At 41.9% G+C, this 16,376-nt stretch overlaps 1 protein-coding gene across 1 annotated transcript in view; it reads right to left on the reverse strand.

The window, feature by feature from the left end:
• Positions 1-420: 420 nt before the first annotated feature.
• The window catches only part of LOC147457789 (paired amphipathic helix protein Sin3-like 3), a 37,880-nt gene continuing 21,924 nt past the window's right edge, over positions 421-16,376 (reverse strand). The window contains exons 13-14 of the mRNA XM_086513364.1: positions 1,063-1,181; positions 421-650 (exon numbers count right to left, since the gene is read on the reverse strand). Of these exons, the coding sequence (XP_086369490.1) occupies positions 421-650; positions 1,063-1,181 (349 nt within the window). The remainder of the gene's footprint in view (positions 651-1,062; positions 1,182-16,376) is intronic.

Raw genomic sequence — 16,376 nt, forward strand, 5'->3', positions numbered from 1 at the left:
TTAGAGCTTTTAGGAATGATTTACTTGCAATTAAAATAGCCAAGATATGATTGCCAGTACCTTGTGAAGACATAGAGAATTTTTGCACATGTTTTCACCTTGGGGGTAAGAAGAGGGAGAATGGGTAACCGAATTTGGGCCTTGTTTCTTCTTGCCCATTGCAACGCATGGGTCACATACTAGTTATTTATAGAGAGGTATCATTGAAAGAACTTCAAATTTGTTTATTTTAGAGATTGAATAGGAGGAAAAGGGTGTGTTCAAAAATTCACTGATAAGAAATACCCTTGGAAAGCGTGTGTGTGTGTGTGTGTGTGTGTGTGTGTGTGTGAGAGAGAGAGAGAGAGAGAGAGAGAGCAAGAAGAAACATTGATCCGATGGGGTTTGAACTCAAGAAGTACGCGCTCGTGCATGATTGAATTAATCAATCTTAGAACCCAATTGTCGAGTCATCTTATAGTTCTCGGCAAAACGTTCTTTCCAAATTCCTTTTATTTCCATCTTATATCGCCTCCACTCAATTCGCTTCTTTTCAAGGCTCTTCAAAATAATAGGTGTTGCTTCCACTGCATTTGTCACCAACATTTCCTTCATTTGAGGACCAATTTCCTCCTCTGCATAAATACTCTCAATGAGCCTCAAGTGAATAGCTGTGACCAAAAATTACAAACCTTAATTAAGAACAATTGGAAAAAGCAGAGACAAGTTCTAATTAATTAGATTGAGCTTCTTGCACATATATACAATAAGTTCTTGATAAATTCTCACAATAATTTCCACATTTTGACTTAATTACCTCAACATCATGAGCTTTTGTTTGAGAGGCACCACATACCTAGCTACGTACGATTGGGGGCAGGGGAGCGCCGGCCCGGTGGCCTTGCCCCCAATCTTACCTAGCTAGGTATGCGCTGCCTCTCAAACAGAAGCTCATGATGTTATGCATTGTATGAAATACACTGAAAAAGACTTTGTTTTTCTATATTAAGAATTTTCTAAATCTTCTTGTGTACATAATTAGAGTGGTCATCAACTGCTATTTAATTTCTATGTGATAGTTACCTGTGAGGTGATCTTCCACTACAATAACCTTGTCTCCTGCCTCTTCCAAAAATTTCATTAATTTCTCCAAGGCTTCAATCGTGGAGTTGGTGCGCTCGGAAACCATGTCCACTTCATACCTGCATATCTTAATACATCCAAATGAATCAGAACTTGGAACCTCCAAGAATTGAGCTTAACAGAAGTTTGTGAACAATATGGTTGAATTGAAAATTTGAACTCTTTTGTATCAACTGTGTAACTACTAGGGAGAAGTGAGCCTCAGCTAATTACAGGTCCACCCATTAAAGAAACCAATATGGTTGATACGCACACACAGGAAGTCCAATGAAGGTCAATCACAAGCTGCTATCTAGGTCAGGGTGTATAAATTGTCTCATTGAACAATGTACTGAGTATTAATGTCTTTTGCAACAAAGCTAAAGGTAGGAAAATGTGCCTCTCTTTCTCATTGTTTGCAACCATACTATATAACATCACGAGATTCCGCTCCCGGGGGCACCTCATACCTAGCTAGGTGCAACTCAGGGCACGGGACCAAGGGCCCGCCCACTAGGCCGGTAATCGCATATATTGAAAAGTAGCATCATCTTACATATACAACAATTACAAAGTGGATGAGGGTGCAATATCTTGAATACTCTTTTTAAGCCCTCTATAATGTGCGTTCAATGCCTAGTTATCTGTAGATTTTTCATGAATATAACACATTCTTTATTCAATCTATGTACATCCCCTTTGAATTGGTACCCTTCTGTGTGTTCAAAATGTGTAAAAGATCAGGCTAAATAGCCTGTGGAAGCGAGGTACTGACCTTTTTCTTTTATAAGCTTGCAAGAGTAAGAGGAATTTCTGATAATGTCCTTGCAGAGAACTACCTTTGAAAGCTTGTTGAACGTCTCGCAAAAATAACAATAACACTAGTTACTCATACAAACTAATTCCACAAACACAAGGTAAACAATAACACCTTCAATCTATGTACATCCCCTTTGATTGGTACCCTTCTGTGTGTTCAAAATGTTTAAAAGATCAGTCTTAATAGCCCAGTGGAAGCGAGGTACTGACCTTTTTCTTTTATAAGCTTGCAAGAGTAAGAGGAATTTCTGATAATGTCCTTCCAAGCTCCCTTGCCTCCTGAGCCATAGTGCGTGGGAGTTTTTCTTGTGCGAGCCTCGCGTTGTTGTCTGTATGATGAGCCCGTCAGCTTGATCACTCTTTTCTTGAAATGTCCACTCCCACTCCGCGTCTGCCATGTTGCCACCGCGATAGCTCCTACCTAGATCTCCGACCTGGTTGGTTGCTGCACGTCGCACATTGGACTGCTTGTTTTTTAGAAATGTCTTTATGTAGCCCTCCAACCATTGTTGTGAAAAACGTTGATCGGGAGCATTTGCATCCTGAATGTACCCTGCATGATCGGGGAGTTGATCCCTAAACTTTAAAAAACAATTCTTATACGTTGAATGTCTAAGAATTTGTAGATGGCATCAAAATTCTCTGCCCTGTGCTGTGCCAAAGTCCATCTCTCTACCATATTTAATCCGTAGTAGCGTCCATGGGTGTCTAGTACATGTGCGTCAGTATCCTCGTCCTCTGTGTCAGGGACGGCACGCTTTGAAAGTGGGGACTCCGTTCTCCCGCCACTACCAAAACAGGTGAAACCACAAGATCCGTCGTCACTTCGTCTCTCACGGCGCTCGCTGCCCTGAGACGAGCGTCAACGCGTGCTGCTAGAGGAAGTTCTTCAATAGTGTTCTAGCGAAGTAGGAGTGGAATGGAGTGGCGTAGGACCATGTAGGATGTGATGCGATGGGAGTGGATCCCTGCGATGAAAGGAGAGTAGGACCGTGCGATGGAAGGGAAGTAGGATGATAAGAAGGGACTGTAGACTGAGGTGTCGTCAGTGTGAGGCTCTGTAGGTAATGAGTCCCTCACTGACTCTCCCATGGTGTAGTCTGTGGAGAAATACACTACAAGAGGTCCTTCAATGTAGCGACGCTCAAATGGGAAAAAGCCCGGCGTCGCTATATAACAAAGACTATAGAGATGCTCATAGAGACGCTTATAGCGACGCTCATAGAGACGCTTATAGCGACGCGCATAGAGACGCTTATAGCGACGCGCATAGAGACGCTTATAGCGACGTTCATAGAGACGCTTATAGCGACGCTCATAGAGACGCCGACCCTGTAAAAATAATTTGAGGGCACCCGAAACTCAGATCTGTAGATCTGAGTTTCGGCGCTCTCTGCACAATAGGTATACCTATCCCCCCTGCCCCCCCCCCCCCGCTCTCTCTCTCTCTCTCACACACACACACACACACACACATGAAGAGAGGAGGGAGAGCCAGTTATGCTCCCTCCCTCTCCTCTCTCTTATGTTTCCTTCCCCTCTTTCATTCTCTCTCTCTCTCTCTACACTGTGTGTGTGTGTGTGTGTGTGTGTGTGTGTGTGAGAGAGAGAGAGAGAGAGAGAGAGAGAGAGAGAGAGAGAGAGAATGTACACACACATGTGTAAACAAAGAACACACACATACACATTGAGAGAGAGAGAGAGAGAGATAAAGAAATGAAATGAAATGATATATTTAACGTCTTCAAAATGCCAAAATGACTTATGAGACCAATCCGATAAACTCCTCGTGGATCTAGTCTAATGTCTAGGTACAAACATAAAAGTGAAGTGGAAGACTAAAATCATCATCATCTTCATCAATTTCCAACATTGGGCATTGTCTGAGAAAGTAGTGCATCGGTCGGTGAAGAGCTTCGTCAATGTACGCCTTTGTAAATAGATGTAATTGGTATCTCCCATATCGCGCTAGAGTAGACTTGATTCTCTGATGGAGCCTCGATTGATATCGTGGACGTCTAGCTCTGCCGAGCTCAATGGCTCTTTCAACTAGTATTTTAGTAAGAGAGAGAGAGAGAGAGAGAGAGAGAGAGAGAGAGATTGAATTATCGTCCACGGAGGTCATATATGACCCATGAGAATAAAAACACAACATTACAACAATTGCTTCTCAGTGCGGGCTGATACATATCAGTTAAGGACTGAGGGTCCATCAAGAGGGTAGAGTAGGGAAAAAGAGAGAACAAAAACCTAAGGGTCACCTGAGAGGAGAGGTTTGGGTTTTTGAAATTCCTGGATGATCGCTTTGCCACCTTGGTAGACTGCCCATTTGCCTTGCTTGCATGCTTTTTGCATTTTCTTGAGCTTGCTTGCTTTACTCTTGAGTTGATTCATGGTCCATTCTTCTGCATTCCAAAGCTTTTTTCCCTTGAGAAGACGAGATTCACGTAGCAACTTCATACGCTCATCTTTGTCCTTGAAAGTGAGTATGCAATGCTTGGGTGGCACATGTCTATGTGTATCATTGATCCAAGCAACAGTTTCAGGCTTGATGTAGATAGGTTGAAGAATTTCATTGAGCTTGGTGATTTCTTCCTGAAGGGTGTCCTCTGTGGTACACCACGATAAGTGTAGCCCCCCAATGCTGACCTTGAGGCCAAGAGATTCTTGTAGCCGACATTCTTGTAGGGCCGCCTATATCTTGGTGTCAATCTTCTTATGTGTTGTTTCATGTGATTCTTTCTCCACTGCCACTTCGACTGCGTGTTCTTTTTCAAGCAGAGCTTGGCTCTCTTCTTCCTTCGCATCTTCAAGCTTTCGTAAACATTCTTTAAGACTCTCCTTTATGTCTCCAAACTTTTGACTTTACAACGCTATATACAAAGCTAAATTTTGGAGGACCTTAAATTTAGAGTCAAGTCTCTTATTTCAAAAGTTTTTGCGTACAAGCTTGAGAAGGATAGGTACAAGTCATTGCTAGTAAAAAAGACAGCCTTGAACTTATGACTTCTTATGACTTCTTCTTGTCCTTGCTAACACTTGCCCAATATTTTTGCACAAGTTATGCAATGTAAGACGCTTTGTAGATTTTCTTTTTGTCCTTGACGTTCCTTCTTTTCAAGATTTTATGTACTTGAATTCGAGTTCTATAGGTGGAGGAATTTATCCCAAGGAGTTTTGTGAACTTAACTGTACCACAAAGAGTGATTGTTGTGCCTTTTTAGACCTTAATATTTTTCACTCCCTTGGGATTAGAAGTTTCTAAACTAATCTAAAAATCATCCATATGGGCAAGCGCACGAGCTGTTTCTAAAGTCCATTTGCGTTTTTCCATAGACAAACTTCAAAAACGGCTTGTATATATGGCGTTTCTTCTTGCGGTTTTTTCTACGGCTTGCCATGCGCGCTCTTGACTTTGCCTAAAGCTTACCTAATCAACTATAAATGGTTTGGGCAAGCACACAAACCATTTCCGAAGTCCATTTGCGTTTCCAAAGTCCGTTTGTAATTTTTCGTAGAAAAACGAGAACGGACTTTAGAAACGGCTGATATATTTGGCGTTTCTTCTTGTGGTTTTGTCTACCGCTTACCATACGCGCTCTTGACTTAGCTTAAAACTTACCTAATCAACTATGGATGATTTGGACAAGCCGTAGACAAAATCTCAAGAAGAAACGCCAAATATACAAGCTGTTTTTGAAGTCCGTTTTCCCAAACCATTTATAGTTGATTAAGTGAGCTTTAGGCAAAGTCAAGAGCGCATATGGCAAGCCATAGATAAAACTGCAAGAAGAAACACCAAATATACAAGTAGTTTCTGAAGTCCGTTTGCGCTTTTTTGCAAAAAAACGCGGACTTAAGAAATAACTTTTGTGTTTGGCGTTTCTTCTTGAAAATTTGCCTACGGCTTGCTATATGCGATATTGACTTTTCCTAAAGCTTACCTAATCAACTATGGATGGTTTGGGCAAGCGCACAAGCCGTTTCTGAAGTCTGTTTGCGTTTTTCCATAGAAAAATGCAAACGGACTTCAGAAACGGCTTATGTATTTAGCGCTTCATCTTATATTAACTATGTCTAAAGCTTACCTAATAACCTATGGATAGTTTGGGCAAGTGTTGAAGCCTTTTTTGAAGTCCGTCTGTGTTTTTTCGTGGAAAAATACGAAGGACTTCAGAAACGGTTTGTACATTTAGCGTTTCATCTTGCGGTTTTGCCTACAGCTTGCCATACATGATATTGACTTTGCCTAAAGCTTACCTAATCAACTATGGATCGTTTGGGCAAGTGTTGAAGCCGTTTCCGAAGTTTGTTTGCGTTTTTTTGTAGAAAAACGCAAACGGACTTCAGAAACGGCTTGTATATTTGGCGTTTTTTCTTACGGTTTTATCTACGGCTTGCCATACGCGCTCTTGAATTTGCCTAAACTTTACCTAATGACTTATGAATAGTTTGGACAAGCACACAAGACGTTTTTGAAGTCCGTTTGTATTTTTTTGTAAAAAAACACGGACGGACTTAAGAAACGGCTTGTATGTTTGGCGTTTCTTCTTGCGGTTTTGCCTACGGCTTGCCATACAAGCTCTTGACACTACCTAAAGCTTACCTAATCAACTATGGATGGTTTGTGTTTTTCGTAGAAAAACGTGAACGGACTTCTGAAACGGGTTGTATATTTTTGTCGTTTCTTCTCACGGTTTTTTTCTATCGCTTGCCAAACGCGCTATCGACTTTGCCGAAAGCTTACCTAATCACCTATGGATGGTTTGGGCAAGTGTTGAAGCCGTTTTTTATGTCTGTTTAAGTTTTTTCATAGAAAAACGAAAATGAACTTCCGAAACGGCTTGTGTGTTTGGCGTTTCTTCTTGCGGTTTTGCCTACTGCTTGACATACGCGCTCTTGACATTGCATAAAGCTTACCTAATCAACTATGGATGGTTTGGACAAGCGCACAAGCCGTTTCTAAAGTTCGTTTGTGTTTTTCCGTAGAAAAATACAAATGGACTTCAGAAACGGCTTGTGTATTTAGCGTTTCATCTTGCCGTTTTGCTTATGGCTTGCCATACGCACTATTAGCTTTGTCTAAAGATTACCTAATCAACTATGGATGGTTTGGGCAAGTGTTGAAGCCTTTTCGGAAGTCCGTTTGCATTTTTTCGTGGAAAAACACGAAGGACTTCAGAAACGGTTTGTAGATTTAGCGTTTTATCTTGCGGTTTTGCCTACAGCTTGCCATACACGCTATTGACTTTGCCTAAAGCTTACCTAATCAACTATGGATGGTTTGGGCAAGTGTTGAAGCCGTTTCCGAAGTTCGTTTGTGTTTTTTTGTAGAAAAACGAGAACGGACTTCAGAAACGGCTTGTATATTTGGCATTTCTTCTTGCGGTTTTATCTATGGCTTTCCATACATGCTCTTGACTTTGCCTAAACTTTACCTAATCACCTATGAATGGTTTGGACAAGCACACAAGCCATTTTTTAAGTCCGTTTGTATTTTTTCGTAAAAAAACACGAACGGACTTAAGAAACGGCTTGTATGTTTAGCGTTTCTTCTTGCGGTTTTGCCTACGGCTTGCCATACATGCTCTTGACATTACCTAAAGCTTACCTAATCAACTATGGATGGTTTATGTTTTTCGTAGAAAAACGTGAACGGACTTCTGAAACGGATTGTATATTTTTGTCGTTTCTTCTCACGGTTTTTCCTATCGCTAGCTCGGTCTGCTCAGAATTTTGATTTGGGCTCATTTCGGCCACCGTTTCCACTACGGGCAGTACTGCACAGGTTATTTCGTCATTTTGTGCAGATTTTCTGTCAGTGCCGTTTTCTGCATAACAGGTGCCTTATAGTCTTCTACGGTTTGTGCTATATAGCACAAGTTGTTCCCGCTCCATTTCTCCTATTTTCGGGCAGTTTTCACATCAGGTGCAGCATTTACCATGGCTGACAACAACAACACAGATGTGTTCAAGATGTTTGCTGCTGAGGACAGGTTGGATGGGGACAACTACCCTATGTGGGCTTATATGATGCAACACGTTCTTGTGTCAAAAGGTGTCTGGAACATTGTGCAGGGCATTGATGTACGTCCTGGTTCTGAAGATGTAGGCGATATTGAGGATGTTGCAGGTCTTGCTGCAAGGATTGCAGCTGTTAGAGTTGTTTTGCCTACAGCAGAACAAGCTCGTTGGGATGTTAAGGATGCGCAGGCTCATGCATTGATTGCGTTGTCTGTGAAGCGCACCATTATTCCTCACATCCGTTCAGCAAAATCTGCAAAACAGGCTTGGGATATTCTAGCAGGTCTTTATGCAAGCCGCAATGAGGCTAAAATTGCTTTGCTGCGTAAAGAGCTAGAGTCGAAGATTATGCATGAGGAAGATGATATGGACACTTTCCTTGCTAGTGTCAAGGATATCAATGAGCAACTCATTTCTGCAGGTGAAGTCATTTCTGACAGTTCCCTTGTGCAGACTGTTCTTGATGCCTTACCAGATTCCTACCAGACTTTTGCTAGTACTTGGAGACTGATGACCCAAGGAAATCCTGAAGTTGTCAAGTTTGATGCATTATGCACATTGCTGTTGCAAGAGTCACTTTCTAGAAAAAACAGGACTAGGCAGCGTGCAGTTGAACAGGCTTTTATTGCTTCTCAAAGAAAGGGTGGTAACAGTAATGCAGCCACTTCTTATGGTTCTGCTGCGAGTGGCAAAAATTTTGTTCCTAATGCTTCTGCTGGCAGCACTTCGTCTGGCAATTCTGGTGATAAGGGCAAAAAGAAGATGCGTTGCCATTATTGTAAAGCCAATGATCACTTGATCAAGTCGTGTCCTAAGTTGAAGGCCAAAGAGGCTAAGAAGAAAGAGGGTGGTTCCACTGCAAATGCTGGTTCCACTACAAATGCAGCCATTGTTGAGTCTTCTGTGAAAGGAGATTGTGATGCTGATGTTGATGCAGAATGGGCTTTTAGCGCAGAGTGCACTTACAATCCTGCTGTCCATGATGCATGCTTGTCAGTTGCTGCAGATTCACATGTGTGGTATTTCGACAGTGGTGCTACAAAGCACATTACCTCACATCGTGAATTGTTTACCTCTCTCGAGTCTGTCCCTCATGGGAATTCAGTCACTTGTGCCAACAACGCCTCTTATCCAGTTCAGGGAGTTGGAAAGATTGTGCTCACTGCTGCTAATGGCAGTTCCTTCACACTTGTTGATGCACTTTATGTACCTGGGATCAGGAAGAATCTCTTGTCTGTATCCGCACTTGCTAGACTTGGACTTGTAGTCAAATTTATGGATGACAGATGTACAGTTCATGATCTCAGTTTTGGTGATGAAATTGTTGCATCTGGGCTTTTGTGCCGTGGGCTGTATAAGCTCACTTTGTATGACAAGTGTGGACAAAATTTTGCAAATGCTGTTGCAGATTCAAGGGCTATTTCAGATGCAAAACTTTGGCATGCACGTTTTGGTCATCTGAATTTTGCCAGTTTGCTGCGTTTGCAGAAATCTGATATGGTTGCTTCTTTGCCGCCTCTTGAAGCACCTATCAAACATGTTTGTGAAGGCTGTATTCTGGGTAAAATGCAGCGTTCTAAGTTTCCAAAGGATGGTTCAGTTAGGGCCACATGCAGGTTGCAGCTTGTGCATAGTGACGTTTGTGGGCCCATGCAAACTCCGTCCTTGGGCAATTACCTGTACTTCGTGACTTTCATTGATGATTACTCCAGGCATGCGTGGGTATTTCCGCTTAAAGCGAAGTCCGAAGTTTTTATGTGCTTCAAACAATTTTTGGCTATGGCTGAAAATGTCTCAAAATGTACTATGGGCACCCTCCGTTCCGATCGAGGGGGGGAGTATATGTCTCATGAATTTAATGCATTTCTGGCTAGTCGTGGGATAAAACACCAATGTACAGTGCCTTATACACCTCAGCAAAATGGTGTTGCTGAGAGGAAAAACAGGTCACTAACGGAAATGGCACGATGTATGGTCAAAAGTCAAGCTTTGCCGCATTCTTTTTGGCTTGAGGCCATCATGTGTGCCACTTATGTACTTAACAGGTGTCCTACGAAAGCTTTGCAGTCTATTACTCCATATGAAGCATGGCATGATAGAAAACCTTCTATTGAGCACATGCGTGTTTTTGGCTGTTTGGCATATGCTTTGGTGCCACAAGTGCAGCGCAGAAAATTGGATGATAAGGCTGTCAAATGTATTTTTGTTGGTTATAGTGCTGAAAGCAAAGGTTACAGGTTGTATCATCCGCAAACAAAACGTATTTTGGTTTCACGGGATGTAGTGTTTGTGGAAGATTCTGTTCAACCCTTGCTGTCATGTACTAGAGACAGTAATGTAAGCTCACAGGACATTTATGACACTTTGTTGCCTCTTTTCAGTGGTGGAAATACGATTGTAAGTTCCAATGAGGCAAATGTACAGCCTATGGGGGTTTCTGAAAATGTTTTAGAACAGCCTATTACTGATGCAGATGTACATGATGTACTTGATGAGGAAAGGGCTGAAAATGAGCAGGCTAGAGGTATGCCAAAATGGCTGGTGCACACTTTGCGTGACAGTAAATTGGATGCACCTTTATCTAGTCGTACTCGTTCAGGCTCTCGCCATGCATCTTATGCATCAGATTGTTATGCTTTGGCTGTGTCTAGTTTACATGATGTTGAGGAGCCTCTGTCTTTTGATGAAGCACAGAATTCAGAAAATTGGATTGCTGCCATGAAATCAGAATATGATGCACTTATAGAGAATGACACATGGACTTTATGTGATTTGCCTCCTGGCAAAAAGGCCATTGGTACGAAGTGGGTTTACAAGTTGAAACGCAAGCCGGATGGTGAGATCGATCGCCATAAGGCTCGACTTGTTGCAAAGGGTTATGCACAACAAAAAGGCATAGATTATGAAGAGACTTTTGCTCCCACTTGTCGTATGACTACTGTGCGTTTTCTATGTGCATTGGCAGCTCATTTTGGTTGGGATGTACATCAATCAGACATTGTTACTGCTTTCTTGAATGGTGACATATTTGAGGAAGTTTATGTAACGCAGCCTCGCGGTTTTGTCATAAAAGGACAAGAGGACAAAGTGTGCAAATGTAAGAAGGCTTTGTATGGGTTGAAGCAATCTCCTCGTGCTTGGTATGAGAAAGCTGACACTCATTTGGTTAAACGAGGCTTTCGTAACAGTCCAACAGAAAGCACATTGTATGTAAAGCGTGAGGATGATGTATTTCTCATTGTGGTTCTTTATGTTGATGATTTGCTGATCACTGGACCAAATGAGAGACATATTGCTGAATTTAAGGCTGATTTGAATGCTACTTTCAAGATGAAAGATTTGGGGCTGTTGCATCATTACTTGGGTATACATTTAAGCAGTGTGATGGTGGTATTGCCTTGTGTCAGAAAAGTTACATAGAGACATTGCTATGTAAGTTTGGACTTGAGGATTGCAAACCTATTGCCACTCCCATGGAAACAGGTTTGAAGTTGAGTCTACATGATGCTGGCGATCCTGCTGATGTCACTCTTTACCAAACTGCTGTTGGCTGCCTCATTTATGTATGCAACACGAGGCCAGATATTCAGTTTGCAGTCTCGCAGGTCAGCAGATTTATGCATAGCCCAGGGTCTAAGCATTGGCAGGCTGTCAAGAGGATTTTCCGCTACCTTAGTGGCACTTTACATCTTGGCTTGTTTTATCCCAAGGGGGGATCATTGCCGCCAGACTTACATGCTTTTTCGGACTCAGATTGGGCTGGTTGTTTTGACACGCGAGTGTCCACAAGTGGTTTTTGTTTCATGCTTGGCAGTTCATGTATATCATGGTTGAGCAAGAAGCAACCTACTGTGGCCACTTCGAGTTGTGAGGCTGAGTACAGGGCAGTCTTCACAGCTACGGTTGAGTGTGTATGGCTCAGACGCCTTATGGCTGACTTGGGTGTTGGACAGGACACTGCCAACACTATCTACACTGACAGTCAGAGCGCATTGGCAGTTGCGAGGAACCCAGTTTTTCATGCTCGCACAAAGCACATTGAGGTGCATTACCACTATGTCAGGGAGAGGCTCTCAGCAGGAGAGATCAGCTTGGCTTATGTGCCAACACAGGACAACCTTGCAGATCTTTTCACAAAGGCATTGTCTCGTGAGAAGCTTGAAGCTTTCCGCAAAGCTTTGGGCTTACTCCCCTTTGTGGACTGATCCTGTCCTCAGGGCATGGCACTTCCCTTTACTCATGTGCCAGCTCTCGTTCACCGCATCACTCCAGGGGGGATTTGTTACCATATACATGTGGTAGTGATGTGTGTGAACACACTAGGACCGCCGGGGCATTTTTTCCCTCTTTAGGAGGTTTTTTCCCCCGTGCATTGTATATACGCCCATCACTCTAGGGCTATCTATCTTTCCATTGCACACTAAGTAACACACTCTCTATTGTGTGCCTTGAGCTTCCTTCGTCTTCTCCAAGCTGTGTGTGTTTCTCTGCAACCCTAATTCCAACACAAACGCGCTACTGACTTTGCCAAAATCTTACCTAATCAGCTATGGATGGTTTGGGCAAGTGTTGAAGCCATTTTCTAAGTCTGTTTACGTTTTTTCCGTAGAAAAACACAAACGAACTTCAGAAACGGCTTGTGTGTTTGGCGTTTCTTCTTGCTGTTTTGCATACGGCTTGACATACACGCTCTTGACATTGCATAAAGCTTACCTAATCAACTATGGATGGTTTGGACAAGCGCACAGGCCGTTTCTGAAGTTTGTTTCCATTTTTCCGTAGAAAAATACAAACGGACTTCAGAAAATTAAGGCTTGTGTATTTAGCGTTTCATCTTGCCGTTTTCGCTACGGCTTGCCATATGCACTATTAACTTTGTATAAAGCTTACCTAATCAACTATGGATGGTTTGGGCAAGTATTGAAGCCGTTACCGAAGTTCGTTTGCGTTTTTTTGTAGAAAAACGCGAAGGACTTCAAAAACGGCTTGTATATTTGGCGTTTTTTCTTACGGTTTTATCTACGGCTTGCCATACGCGCTCTTGAATTTGCCTAAACTTTACCTAATGACCTATGAATAGTTTGGACAAGCACACAAGACGTTTTTGAAGTCCGTTTGTATTTTTTTGTAAAAAAACACGAACGGACTTAAGAAACGGCTTGTATGTTTGGCGTTTCTTCTTGCGGTTTTGCCTACGGCTTGCCATACAAGCTCTTGAGACTACCTAAAGCTTACCTAATCAACTATGGATGGTTTGTGTTTTTCGTAGAAAAACGTGAACGGACTTCTGAAACGGGTTGTATATTTTTGTCGTTTCTTCTCACGGTTTTTTTCTATCGCTTGCCAAACGCGCTATCGACTTTGCCGAAAGCTTACTTAATCAACTATGGATGGTTTGGGCAAGTGTTCAAGCCGTTTTCTATGTCTGTTTAAGTTTTTTCATAGAAAAACGAAAATGAACTTCCGAAACGGCTTGTGTGTTTGGCGTTTCTTCTTGCGGTTTTGCTTACTGCTTGACATACGCGCTCTTGACATTGCATAAAGCTTACCTAATCAACTATGGATGGTTTGGACAAGCGCACAAGCCGTTTCTAAAGTTCGTTTGTGTTTTTTCGTAGAAAAATACAAACGGACTTCAGAAACGGCTTGTGTATTTAGCGTTTCATCTTGCCGTTTTGCTTATGGCTTGCCATACGCACTATTAGCTTTGTCTAAAGCTTACCTAATCAACTATGGATGGTTTGGGCAAGTGTTGAAGCCTTTTCGGAAGTCCGTTTGCATTTTTTCGTGGAAAAACACGAAGGACTTCAGAAACGGTTTGTAGATTTAGCGTTTCATCTTGCGGTTTTGCCTACAGCTTGCCATACACGCTATTGACTTTGCCTAAAGCTTACCTAATCAACTATGGATGGTTTAGGCAAGTGTTGAAGCCGTTTCCGAAGTTCGTTTGTGTTTTTTTGTAGAAAAACGAGAACGAACTTCAGAAATGGCTTGTATATTTGGCATTTCTTCTTGCAGTTTTATCTATGGCTTGCCATACATGCTCTTGACACCTATAATTGGTTTGGACAAGAGCACAAGCCATTTTTTAAGTCCGTTTGTATTTTTTCGTTAAAAAACACGAACGGACTTAAGAAACGGCTTGTATGTTTAGCGTTTCTTCTTGCGGTTTTGCCTACGGCTTGCCATACAGGCTCTTGAAATTACCTAAAGCTTACCTAATCAACTATAGATGGTTTGTGTTTTTCGTAGAAAAACGTGAACGGACTTCTGAAACGGGTTGTATATTTTTGTCGTTTCTTCTCACGGTTTTTCCTATCGCTTGCCAAACGCGCTACTGACTTTGCCAAAATCTTACCTAATCAACTATGGATGGTTTGGGCAAGTGTTGAAGCCATTTTTAAGTCTGTTTACGTTTTTCCGTAGAAAAACACAAACGAACTTCAGAAACGGCTTGTGTGTTTGGCGTTTCTTCTTGTTGTTTTGCATACGGCTTGACATACACGCTCTTGACATTGCATAAAGCTTACCTAATCAACTATGGATGGTTTGGACAAGCGCACAGGCCGTTTCTAAAGTTCGTTTCCATTTTTCCGTAGAAAAATACAAACAGACTTCAAAAAATTAAGGCTTGTGTATTTAGCGTTTCATCTTGCCGTTTTGGCTACGTCTTGCCATATGCACTATTAACTTTGTCTAAAGCTTACCTAATCAACTATGGATGGTTTGGGTAAGTGTTGAAGCCGTTTCCAAAGTCCGTTTGCATTTTTTTGTAGAAAAACGCGAAGGACTTCAAAAACGGCTTGTATATTTGGCGTTTCTTCTTACGGTTTTATCTACGGCTTGCCATACGCGCTCTTGACAGTGGTCGATGATTGGACATGAACCCACACCATACAAGCGCGAGTACGCGGACAAAAAGGGCTTAAATGTTCTTATGGACATTCAAAGTTATCGCTCCGACTTGGGCAATATTTAACCTTACACTCTTACATTTGTTATATTTTAATAATAAGCTAAACATTAGATTGTTTTGTAATTATTTATTTATACTTACATAAAGTCTTATTGTGTTTTTTTTTTTAAACAGTATCCGACAGATGTGCCGCTCGGACGCGATGAGACCTCAGATTAGTTGGCATCAAAGTAGCCGTAGCTAGATAGCACTAGTTTTATTTTTTTCACAGCGTATATTAGGAGATGACGTGTGTACGTCAATTTTTTAACTATTGGCCAACAATGTATTTTTTCAATAATTAATGACAACTGCGTTGTAGCTAGTACATTTTAATCAAAGCTTAATAATCAAGTTATTTTGCCTATGATGTGTATAATTTTGTCAATTTGTTACTTTGTCAATTCACTTTTATCGATATACTTTTGTCAGTTTTGCATCTTAGTTTTGGAAACTTTATGTTCAAAATGGTTGATGGGGTGGTAGGGTAATGCCACCAAAAAAAAATATTCTCGGGCGTCGCTATATACGTCGCTATTTTTGGACTTGCAGCGTCGCTATTTTCGTCTCTATTTGCGTCTCTATTTGCGTCTCTATATGCGTCGCTATTAGCGTCTCTATATGCGTCTCTACTTGCGTCTCTATATGCGTCGCTATTAGCGTGTCTATATACGTCTCTATTTGCGTCTCTATTTGCGTCTCTATATGCGTCGCTATTAGCGTCTCTATATGCGTCTCTATTTGCGTCGCTATTAGCGTCTCTATATACGTCTCTATTTGCGTCTCTATTTGCGTCGCTATTTGCGTCTCTATTTGCGTCTCTATATGCGTCGCTATTAGCGTCTCTATATGCGTCGCTATTTGCGTATAGAGACGCGTATAGAGACGCAAATAGAGACGCATATAGAGACGTTAATAGCGACGCAAATAGCGACACTCTCTTTTCAACGCGCATAGCGACGCTTATAGTGACGCCGGGGATAAAAAAATCCCCGTGTATTTCCGTCGCTAAGGCCGTCACAACTGTGAAGAACCTCTTGTAGTGATACCGTAGGTCACAAGCTACTGTAAAGTGTAGTGACCAAATAAATTCTTTGTCTCGCGGAGATACTGATCTCGTAAAGAGAGAGCCCGTTGTAGGTCTGGATCTACGACCGGTGGAGGAACCTGAAAAGGGTAGCTGTAGGATGGCCATGCCTGTAAATAACAAAAATAAGCCTATGACACACATGGTTTAGGCTTAACTAGCCAGAAACATTCTTTATTTCTTTGCTTGTTCTCACCAACTTAAGACTCGAGTCCAATGGAGGCAATGGCCACCATGGGTGGGAGCCCACCTGAATGTGAACCAACCAAAAGAAGAGCCAGTTGGCTACTCCACACCATTTGGTTTCTCGTCTGACATCTACATTACAAAGATCAATATAAGATTAAGCTTTCTCCCCTACTCACTCATCTATAAATACGTACACAAGTA

Source organism: Adiantum capillus-veneris, chromosome 5, assembly GCF_014529385.1.
Source record: "Adiantum capillus-veneris isolate H3 chromosome 5, ASM1452938v2, whole genome shotgun sequence".
Classification (NCBI taxonomy): domain Eukaryota; kingdom Viridiplantae; phylum Streptophyta; class Polypodiopsida; order Polypodiales; family Pteridaceae; genus Adiantum; species Adiantum capillus-veneris.